We start from the raw sequence: 11,158 nt of genomic DNA on the forward strand, positions 1-11,158 counted from the left end.
ATAACTTTATAGCCCTTTCTCAGTTCTATTAAGAGCAAAGTTATAATGATAAGTCATGGCATCATCATGATAAATTATAATATTTTACAACGTAATTTGCATATTTACTTACATGCATGAGAACGTAGAAACAATTTGAAACTCTAGTACACATTTTCCAACATTTTCCAGTATAAATAAAGCCAAACATTATTATGACATCATATTAATTACAAATTATTTACAATTATAAAAACCTTAAAAATAGAAAAGGGTATATCACAACCATTACATGTATAATTCACATAAAAATATTCTATATAACTTTTACAAAAGATAAAGAATAATTCTTACTCTATTCTTATTTTAACCAGCTTAAGTAACTGTAATTTTAGCTTCTATACATAGGTTATGAATAATGACAACAATTTGGCTTGTAAGGTTGGAGTGCTCTATTTGTGTTATATAATTGTATAATACACTCTTAATTATATTGATGGAAACAAGTAAGTTGTACTTACTATTTTCTATAATCAACTATATATTGTATTTTCCGGCGTATAAGACGACTTGTTAACCCAGGAAAGTCTTTTCAAAAGTTGGGGGTTGTCTTAAATGCCGGAAAATACGATATGTTGCAGTCAAAACCAGTTTTTAGTTAAGATGCGTTTTAACTAGTTGATACTAGTTTATACTGGATGTCTTTGTTATAACTAGAATTTACTGCTAGTCAAAAATGAATATGAGTTAAAACTAGTTTTAACCAGACAAAACGGGTTTTAACAAAATGGCTTAAATGCAATACAGTGCAACTTAACAATCACTTGGCTTCCTTTCATCTTCATTCTAGTTGATACGGGTGTACGTCTCGCGTTTCTGGCTTAATACGCTCCTCCTCAGTCAACTAAAATTTGTTAAAAATATAGGTTTATACATACAACTTTAAAATCGATTACGTTTTAACATGTTACAAACTAATTAATTATTTCACAGGCATACCTCAATTCTGCAAACTGAACAAGGTTTCACGTATACACAACACATGCATACCTGGCATGTCTGCTTTGACAAATATATGACATTAATTGTATTATTAGCTATTATATTATATTATATTATATTCTTATATTCTTATATTTACCATTACCATACCTTGATTAACCTGTTTCCTTTTTTTTTGTTTTACACGGTTAAATCATGAAAAGGGGGTATACCGTTAACACCGCATGTTGTTCATCCTATTCTGTTTAAAATTCCAATATTTATATTGAATTATCGGTTATACATTTATATAAGTAATATCGCGTGATGACATACCTTTTATGAACTTGTATTCCTTTATGTTCACAATAATTTAAGAGGTTACAGGAACTAATTCTGTGTTTTACTAATTTAATCGTTTATAATGAGTTATCATTTCTTATAACATTCTTGGGATAAATTCCACATACCTGAATAATGTTGGTTGTAGTTATTCAATATTCAAACCATTAAAATTATTTCTTCATTCCTAATCTGTTGTATTTTCCCTTGTCTGCTTATTACGTTTCTTACACTATAATGCTCATTAGCATATTCTTCCGTCGGAGATTGGTTGATACGGGATTGGGTATATCGTATTTAATTTTCCGGAGTTATTATTAAAGATTTTTTTTAATCTATTAATTTTCATAATATTTTTAACCAATTTTCGTTTATTTTTACACTTATATATTTGTTTATACTGTTTATATATCAACCAACCTCCGACAGAAGAATATGCTAACGAGCATTATAGTGTATACGTAAGCACGTATAAATCGACTCGTACGTATTTATTTATCATGGCAGATTCAAATCAAGGAACGCAATGGAAAGAGGAATTTTTGAAAAGAATAATACAGATCGATAAACACGAAAAAAAAGAAGACCACTACAATATTATGACAAAAGAAAGTTACGATAAATTAATGGACGAAATTGAAGAAGCACAATTAGCTGAGAAAAAAACACAGAAACAGTACAGAAGATTAAATCGATTCAAGGTTATTAATAATTGTGGGACTCGAAAGTTAGTGACAAGAAAGGAGCCTATGAAGTACTATTTATATGTAGACGAAATTTTCGATATTCTCGAAGCAGCTCATGTGGCCATTGGTCATGGAGGTCGAGACAGACTAAAAAATGAAACTTCGAGAATATATGCGAACATAACAAGAGAAATGATTAGTATTTTTCTGTCTATGTGCAAAACATGTCAGCGCAAAAAGAGTATGAGAAAAATGGGGCTTGTTTCAAAACCCATACTTCATTCAGAGATGAACAGTCGTTGTCAAGTCGATCTTATTGACATGCAAATGCAAGAAGATCACGGATTTAAGTTTATAATGGTATATCAGGACCATTTGACAAAATTTGTTTTGTTACGTGCACTGCAAAGCAAGAGAGCTGTAGAGGTGGCACATCAATTAACAGATATATTTTCGATATTTGGTGCTCCTTGCATTTTACACTCTAATAACGGCAGAGAATTTGTTAACTCTGTCGTAGATGAGCTGGCTTCTTTCTGGCCCGAGTGTAAACTGGTTCACGGAAAACCAAGGCACAGCCAAAGCCAAGAGTCTGCTAATCAAGACATTGAAAAAATGTTGGCTTCGTGGATGCATGACAACAATACTACAAATTGGTCAAACGGTCTTCGCTTTGTACAATTTATGAAAAACTGCGCACTTCATTCTGGTATTAAGCAATCACCATATAAGGCCATGTTTGGTACAGAGCCGCAAGTAGGGCTTACGACTTCAAGTTTGCCTCTAGATATTATTAGAGAGATACGAGACGAAGATGATCTGAAAGAGGCTTTAAATAAAATTAATGTGAAAGATGAAGGAAAGAAGGCACCCAATGATGTGGAAATATTAGATGTTTCAGAGGATGTAACTGCTGTAGCTAGTGGTAGTAGACAGTCTCTAATTACAATAGTAGCCAGTCAAGAAGACCCAGAAGCTGCAGCTGGTACGAGTGCAGAGCCTCAAATAATACCAGCTAGTGACGAAGATCCAGAAGTTGTAGCTAATGCAAATCAACAGACCCAAATAATAGCAGCCAGAGAAAACACTCATCTAAACTTGGCAAAACAGGCCCAGAGAATGAAATTGGATTCGGATTCAATACACCCTCCTGTAGAAATCAGTGATAATATAATTATACCAATTCCTGATGTGGACAGAGCAAAACCAGATCTCCATAATATTATCGGAGTGATTCTTCAAAAGGATGAACAGGGTTTGCACAAAATTGGAACGAAATATGGGATATTCGATAAATTGTATTGCAGGTATGTATTGTTCGTTTGTGCCACTGTTTAATGTTGCTAACTATGCACTTAATTCATTAATATTTTGAGGTCTAATTATTATGATAAAATTTTCCCTTACTTGGACACAATTTACCATAAATATTATTAATTAAAGAATCAATTTAAAATAAGTATGAACCTATTTGAAAACTTAAATGTACTTGTTCAGGTCAGAATTCGACAGGTCCATAGAAAAATTCTTTCTACTAGAAGGAGTGCCAAAGACAAGTGTATCTTTAAGAACTGCTGCCAGGAGAGCAGCCTTAGGAACAGGCCAAGGATTTGTTCACTGTTTGTGTAAGAAGGCGTGTATGTCAAAGAGGTGCTTTTGTAAGAAAAAAGGCAACTTGTGTAACTCAAAATGCCATGATAGTTTGCCTTGCAATAACAAGTAGCCTAATGTAAACTTATGTAATTTTTATATTTATGTTCTTTTATTTAAATGATTATGTTTGTATTACTTTAATTAATATTACTGATGTTGCTTTAGTGTTAATATTGTGACATGGCTCTGTGATTTTCCTTAAAAATGTTCCTGTGGTGTATGATTAATTTTGTATCGCTTTAATTAATGTTATTAACACAGATGTGTGACCAATATTTTCAATAAATATTGTATTAAATAATACAAATGTTTTAATCCTAATAATCACTTTATTTATTTCCCCCAAACATATTTATGTAACTAAAATTAGTTTTAACTAATGTTCAAACTTAGTTTCAACTAGTTAAAACGTGTCCTAACTAAAAACTGGTTTTGACTGCAACACATATATATATATATTCTCACATTAGATAAAATTTAGGTAATAACAACACAAGCAAATAGGTTAAAAAAGACTTTACATTACTGTTGAGCGAATTTTACCATGTTTATTGTATTGCACGTGACGATGTGTTCTCTATTATTTGGTATCATCTCGTATCGATGGTCATGTCATCTGAAATGTTTACAGGTTTATCTCTAGGATATTTTATTATTTCTACATTTGCTGCCTCGTGCTCCTTAATTCTTTTTGCTGTTATTGCTGCCTCATGTTCCCTAATTCTTTTTTCCAATTTGCAGCCTGTTTCACCTGTGTAAAATCCAGGGCTACTACAATTAATTTGTTCAATTTTATATACTGTTCCTTCTTTCTTAAGACCATTTTTCTGAGTCACGTTATTATTATTGCGTCGGGTTATGTGAGATATACTCGGTTAACACCAGTGGCTGTGTACTATGCCAAACCAAAGGCATACTAAACAAAAATTAAAGAAGTGTATCAGTGTGTATCTATATTCAGGAATTTCCTCACAATATGACATGTATTCAATATAGTGGCCTTCTGTAGTGGGATGTATACATTTCTATTCAATTGTAATGTGCCCAGGCTTTTGTGTAGTGTTTGTGGTATGACAGGTACAATAATTCTATTCATCCTCCACAGATGCCTTATTTCCTGGGCAAGTTCTGTGTACTTGCTAATTTTTTCAGTGCATGCGTTTTGTATATTGTGAGTGTTTGGAATGTATATGTCTATAATGTATGTGATTTTATTGTGTTTGTCAATGAGTGTGATGTCTGGTCTGTTGTGGTAAATTGTTTTATCTGTGATTACGGCTCTGTCGTAGTACATTTTGTGCGTGTTGTTTTCCAATACTGTCTGTGGAATGTATTTGTAGTATGGCTTCGTGGATGTCCTACTAATTTGTGTTTCTTTGCAAGCTCTTGGTGTATTATATTTGCTACTTGATTATGTCTGTGTAGAATAATCTGTCTGTGCCAAGAGCTTGCAACCAGAAGTGATGTGTTGTATAGTTTCTGGCATGACGTGACATTTTCTGCATGTGTCATTTGTGAGTGTTGCATCTTTGAGTATGTGTTTTCTGTAGTTTTAGATTTTAGTATTTATGACCTGATTCTGTATGGCAATCATGAATCCTTTCGTCTTCCCAAAGAGGCATCCCCGAGCTAATTAGTTGTTTGATGCAGTTTTGTCAACAAAATCTGGGACAAGTCATAAGGATGCCTGCCATGGAGGGCCTTTTGAACCCACAATTGCTTAACGGTCTATCTATATATGTTGTGTTGTGTCCATATGTGTGAGTGTAATTTAATGGTGTGTTATTCGAGTCTGCTAGAGTTACTGCTTTATGTAACTGTGAGGTTTCTTGCTTTTTGTAGAAAAACTCTCGCAGTGACTGTATTTGTTTGTAGTGAAGGTTAACTATGTCAATCAGGCCACGTCCGCCATCTTTACGTGGAAGGGTTAATCTTTCTGTGGCGGATTTAGGATGATGTTGTTTATGCTTAGTAAGTGTAGTTCTTGTTTTCCTTTGGAGTTGCTCAAGATCTGTGTGAGTCCAATGTATAACTCCAAAAGAATATGTGAGTACTGGGATGACATATGTGTTTATTGCTTTAACTGTGTGTTTTGCATTTAACTGTGTTCTGAGAATAGCATTTATCCTACTTTGGTATTCTTTAATTAATCTTTGCTTTATTTGTGCATGTTCTGTTAGTTTGGCCTGTTGGAATCCTAAATACTTGTAGAACTCGCCCTCTTCCATGGATTCAACTAACGTCCCCATTTTCAAGTGCAAAATCTTCTTTCTTCAGGACTCCTTTTTCTATGTGAAGTGTTTTGCATTTGTCTAGGCCAAGCTCCATTTGCATGTCCTTGGTGTATGAATGTGTGATTTGAAGGAGTTGATGTAGTTGTTTTTGTGTGGATGCATAAACTTTTATGTTGTCCATGTACTGTACATGAGATGTGACAGTGTAAACTGTGTTAAAATCCATCGTAAGAAAACGAAGCAAGAGCAAATAAGTCCACTCTGATAACCTTAATTAGCTTCTGTGTTGTTTTTTCATATCTGATAGTGTAACCATACTGTGTGTTGTTTAACATGTTGGATATTGGGTTCAGGGCTGAGCAGAACCAGAGAAGACTCAAGCAATCTCCTTGAAAAATTCCTCACCTAATGAATATTTGGTTTGTTTGTATGGAAGTGTTACTATTCCTAAGATGTAGTGTTGTTCTCCAATGCTGCATAGTGTTTTGGAAGAATTGAATGAGTGATGGATATATTTTGTACATGTGTAGAATATGTGGCAGCCAACTGTGTGAAACACTGTCGAATGCTTTTCTGTAGTCTATATATGCTATGTGTGTTTTTCTGTGTTGTTTGTGTGCTTGCCGTAGAATGATTGAATCTATGAATAACTGTTCTTTGCATCCCCTATGATTTCTACGGCAACCGGATTCCATAAGAATGTTGTGTTCTTCAACATGTTTGTATATTTGTTTGCGATACAGGACGTCAATAATTTGTAGTGTTGGAAGACATGTAATTGGTCTGTATTGTGTGGGAGTCTACAGTATTGTTGTTTTTAGGTTTCCTGTAGGTGATGCCCTGAGTAAGAAAGTTTTATTATTATTGCTAATTCTTATGCATACATTTTGAGATATTTGTTAGTGAAAGATGGGGCCAAACTCACTTTATTTTGTTTAAGGTTATTATTGTATTTTTCAAATATGTTCTTAATATATGGAAAGGTGTAAGAATTGTTATCTAGTTTATATTTAGTATTGTATCTATTGTTTAAGTATTGTTTTTTTGCCATTTAATTAATTTTCATTTTAGATAATCATTTAGTATAAATTTATTATCTAGATTTTTTAATTCAATTTCTCTATTTTTAATATTCGATGTTCTCATATATATGTTTTTTAACTCCATAATGTAAGATTTATTTTTATACTTTCCGGGCTATACGAACTGAATTTAATTGTTTTATATACATTGCATGGTTTCTTTCATGTTAAAAAAGTAAATCTATTTAATTCATTAATTATAGTTACATCTAAATTATTTAATTTTTTGTTTATTGTTGTTGTTGTTTATTGTTTTTTTTTTGTTTAATTTTTTATTTCAACTTTTATATCAAACTATGTCTTCATTAATGTCATTTATAATATTAAAAATATTTATTTCCCTTCTCAGTTTATCATCAAGTAACCATCGTCATATCTCATAACTAATTTTGGCTCTGGCTTTGACCCCATGCTTATACCATTAGTTTGTCTATAAAAATCTTGTTGAGCTCTAAAATAATTATCATCATATGCAAATTTAATTAATTTAATAAAACATTTTTCTACGTGTAATTTAATTAAACTTATTTGTATCGCATTCCATTTTATATTAGGATACATATTTTTAACATCTAAACTAAGTAATTCACCTGCACTTCCTTTCTTTAATTTATGTATTTTATTACTTACTACATCTGCATTTTTAATACTAAGTTGTGAATATTCTGTTTTCATTAATCTTTGTTTTGTATACTGTTCTAAATTATATAAAATCCAGTAACGAAAATCAACTACTGGTACTGATCTATATTTTTTCTTCTACTTTGTGTGTTTTTAATCTAATATTCAATTTGGGTATTCTGTTATTTTTATACTCGAGTATAAATTTCTTATCTGTTTCACTTATATTATTATTGGTGTACATTTCATTAATTTTTTTGTTACGTTTTTTTTAATTTCATTTATCTATAATATAATCGAGACGAGTTGATAATAATAATAATAATAATAATCAACACAGAGCCCAAACGGTTAGGAGTTGAAAGTTGAAATTTGGTACACAGTTAGGGTACGTCACGAGAACGCACACTGAGAAGGGATTTTTCGAAATTCCTCCTTACGGGGGAGAGGGACAGGATTAAGTCTTAACACTTCCATTGTTGATGGAAGTGTTAAGAGAAAGCGACGTGCAAGACGCAGATGCAGTTTATTTTTCATTTTTGTGGGAAATCAAACATATTGTTAGACCTATCTAAAAATTCTCTAATTAGTCTGGAAAAGGGGGGACCCAATTCTTGCATTCTGTGAAAAGGGTAAGGTTGACTATAAAGTAATAATCTTAATCTTCGCTATCGTTACTTTTGCCCGAGCAACGCCGGGCCTATCTGCTAGTAGATAATAATCAATCAATATGTATTATAAAAGTAAGTGTACAATGTGCGTGTTGCTAAAACTCAAAGACAAGTCCCGGTTCGATCAAGGGAGTTTATATGGTGTGGTAGCCCTCTATCCCCCATCCATGAAGAAGGTTCCCATTTTTACCTGAAGGGTGTGGTGTTGAAGTTATAAGGGCTGGAAGTTTTGCCCTCTAGAAATTTCTAGAACAGTCCAGAACATTCGAGAGCATTCCATAACATTCCAGAATGTTCCGGGATGTTCTGGAACGTTCGGGAACATCCCAGAACGTCTCAGATCACTATGGAACATTCCAGAACACTCTCGAATACTTTCGAACATTCTGGACCCAGCGCAGAGCCCAAACAGTTAAGAGTTGAAAGTTGAAATTTGGTACGTCACGAGAACGTTTAGAAGGGATTTTTCGAAATTTTTCCATGGGGGAGAGGGAGAGGATCATAGCTTATTCTGAAGAACTCTGTTTCTACTGTACTATTTTAGATGTGGTTTTTTGCGTTTTTGACTGCGTTCAATAGGGTATAGTACGAGAATGCACACTAAGAAAGGATTTTTGGAAATTCTCCTGTGGGGAAGAGGGAAAGAATTAAGGCTTATCCTAAAGAACTCGGCTTCTACTGTACTATTTTAGATGCAATTTTTTGTTTTTAACTGCGTTTTAGTAGAGTACCACGTGGAGATGACAGAAGTTTATTCCTTAACAATGGAAGTGTTAAGAGAAAGCGATGTGCAAGATTTACAGGCGCAGATGCGGTATTTTGCGGGAAATCGATCGTATTTTTAGACCCATCTAAAAATTCTCTAATTAGTCTGGAAACGGGAACCTAATTTTTGCATTCTGTGAAAATGGGTAAGATTGGCTATAATGTAATAATTTTAATCTTTGCTATCGTTACTTTGTGCCCGAGCAATGCCGGGCATATCTGCTAGTAAATATATAAAATTGAACAATAATCAATTTTTTCTATAGTTTTATTAATTAAATTCGTATTATCTATTATTACTAACTGTTTAGTTTTATCCACTATAATTATTGACAATATGTTTCCTTTAAGAAAATTTATTGTATTTTTAATAATACCTTTCTACTTATATTTTTTCTTTATATATCTGTTATTCAAAGGTATATTATATTCTAATCCTAGTGCTAAAAAATTTATAATAAATTTGGGTATTGCTATGTCAGATTTATTCACTATTAATTTATTTATCCATTCATTTTTCTCTTTCGGATGTGGATATAGAAAGATCTTATGTAATTTTAATGTTTTCTTATATCTATAATTATCTGCTATTCCTACAAACGGATTACTACTATAAGAGTTTCTAATAAGTAATTTTCTCAATTGGTATGTTAGATTATTCCATTTTTTATGTTTAAACAGGGCTTAAAGTGACTCTCTTTTTTAGCTTTTTCTGAGAAAAACTCACTTTTTTAGCTTTTTTCACTTCCCATGTGAAATTTTTTTTTCGTAAATGCGCTCAGGAGCGAAATAGCAACCAGCACTTCCCCATATGCCTTATGGACTGTGCGCAACATGTTAAGGCACTGTCGTACACACATGTAGTGTACTACATTTATATAGACTAACAAAACAAGGAGCTTCCCAAAGCTCGATACTCTGCACATGCTGTAGGAATTTGCACGTGGGTTCTCCTTGCTTGTATCCTTGTGAAATACTGATCTCCGCAGCGCTTCGATATAATCACGCTGCATTAAGTCAAGTACACTTCTAGTTCGGCGTTAAGAGTGATTTTTATACAGCATTATTTTTAGCATTTGTATTTATTTAAGCACAGTGGACAAAAGAAAGAAATAGATTTTATTTAATACTAACAGTAGAAACTCATGTTTTAGCAATGGAAAATCGTATAGAACCCAATACTTTCTGAAGTAAGTTGCTAAGCAAACTTCTTCCCAACCGCCTGCTATTTTTTAGCTTAAACGATGACATTTACTTGTTTTTGACTACCGTAGATAAACCGAAAAAATAATTGTTGAGCAATAATAAATTTGATTTCTACTGTTATTATTAAATAAAATGTTGTAGGACACTTTCTAGCACTCTGTAAAATTAAAGGTCGAGCAAATCTCGTGCCAGGAAATACAAGATTTTAAGCTAATATCCTAAATATTAATAACTTCTGTAGAGACAATCTTTAGACAAAGACAAAAGTTTGGTTTTAAGTGGGTGCTTATATATTTGGCATGCACCATGGTTTTCTGCATTCTAACGGTGTCCTTCATTTTCCATTTCGACAAACTATAAAACTCTTCATGCACGTGCGCATTCGAACAGCTGCGGTCAATCCGGCACCAAATTAAAAAATTAATTTGTAAATATTTAGTGTCGAAAAACCGCTATTTTCACTTTAATCTAGCTTTTCGATATGCTTCTAGTCGAACTCAGTCAAAAAAATAATTTAATTATAATTTATTGAAGGTTTTAATATTTTAATATTAGAAAGTAATTAGCATAAATTACATGGTGTCATGTCTCATCTTCACTCCCGTTCAAGTTTATTGTCCTATACATGCTCCAATGTTTGTTTTTACTTCTGCTGGGGTTTTATTTCAACCTTGACCATTTGGTTACGCAAAGTGGGGAGACGGGCATCATGTGATCGCGTACCTGACTTTTTACAAGTTTCCTTACCTCGAAAGAAACTTATACTTTTTCTTGATTTTAATTATTATTAATTAACTTTTTTGATGGATTCTTATATCATAGTATTATCTAAAGTTGCAGATATAAATGCGTAAAACTTTATTTAAAAAATTGTTTTTCTTATATTTTAAAATTCAAAAATAAATCAAATATCGGAAATGCTAAACTATGCTATAAGT

The 11,158-nt window shown here is 32.5% G+C and overlaps 2 protein-coding genes across 2 annotated transcripts in view; both read left to right on the top strand.

Moving 5' to 3' along the window:
• Positions 1-11,158, top strand: part of LOC136981716 (piggyBac transposable element-derived protein 4-like) — a 37,148-nt gene that overhangs the window by 12,158 nt on the left and 13,832 nt on the right. The window lies entirely within an intron of this gene.
• LOC136981717 (KRAB-A domain-containing protein 2-like) lies at positions 1,771-3,727 on the top strand. Its single transcript, XM_067278065.1, has 2 exons — positions 1,771-3,295; positions 3,486-3,727. The coding sequence occupies exons 1-2, from the start codon at positions 1,803-1,805 to the stop codon at positions 3,709-3,711; spliced, it is 1,719 nt and encodes a 572-aa protein (XP_067134166.1). The 5' UTR covers positions 1,771-1,802; the 3' UTR covers positions 3,712-3,727.

This window comes from Centruroides vittatus, unplaced genomic scaffold (genome assembly GCF_030686945.1).
Source record: "Centruroides vittatus isolate TY-2023 unplaced genomic scaffold, ASM3068694v2 contig_79, whole genome shotgun sequence".
Taxonomy (NCBI): Eukaryota; Metazoa; Arthropoda; class Arachnida; order Scorpiones; family Buthidae; genus Centruroides; species Centruroides vittatus.

Excerpts from the sequence above, each read along its gene's own strand:
- LOC136981717 (XM_067278065.1), top strand. The coding sequence starts at position 1,803 with ATGGCAGATTCAAATCAAGGAACGCAATGGAAAGAGGAATTTTTGAAA. Across the intron at positions 3,296-3,485 it reads TTCGATAAATTGTATTGCAG|GTCAGAATTCGACAGGTCCA; the intron begins GTATGTATTGTT and ends GTACTTGTTCAG.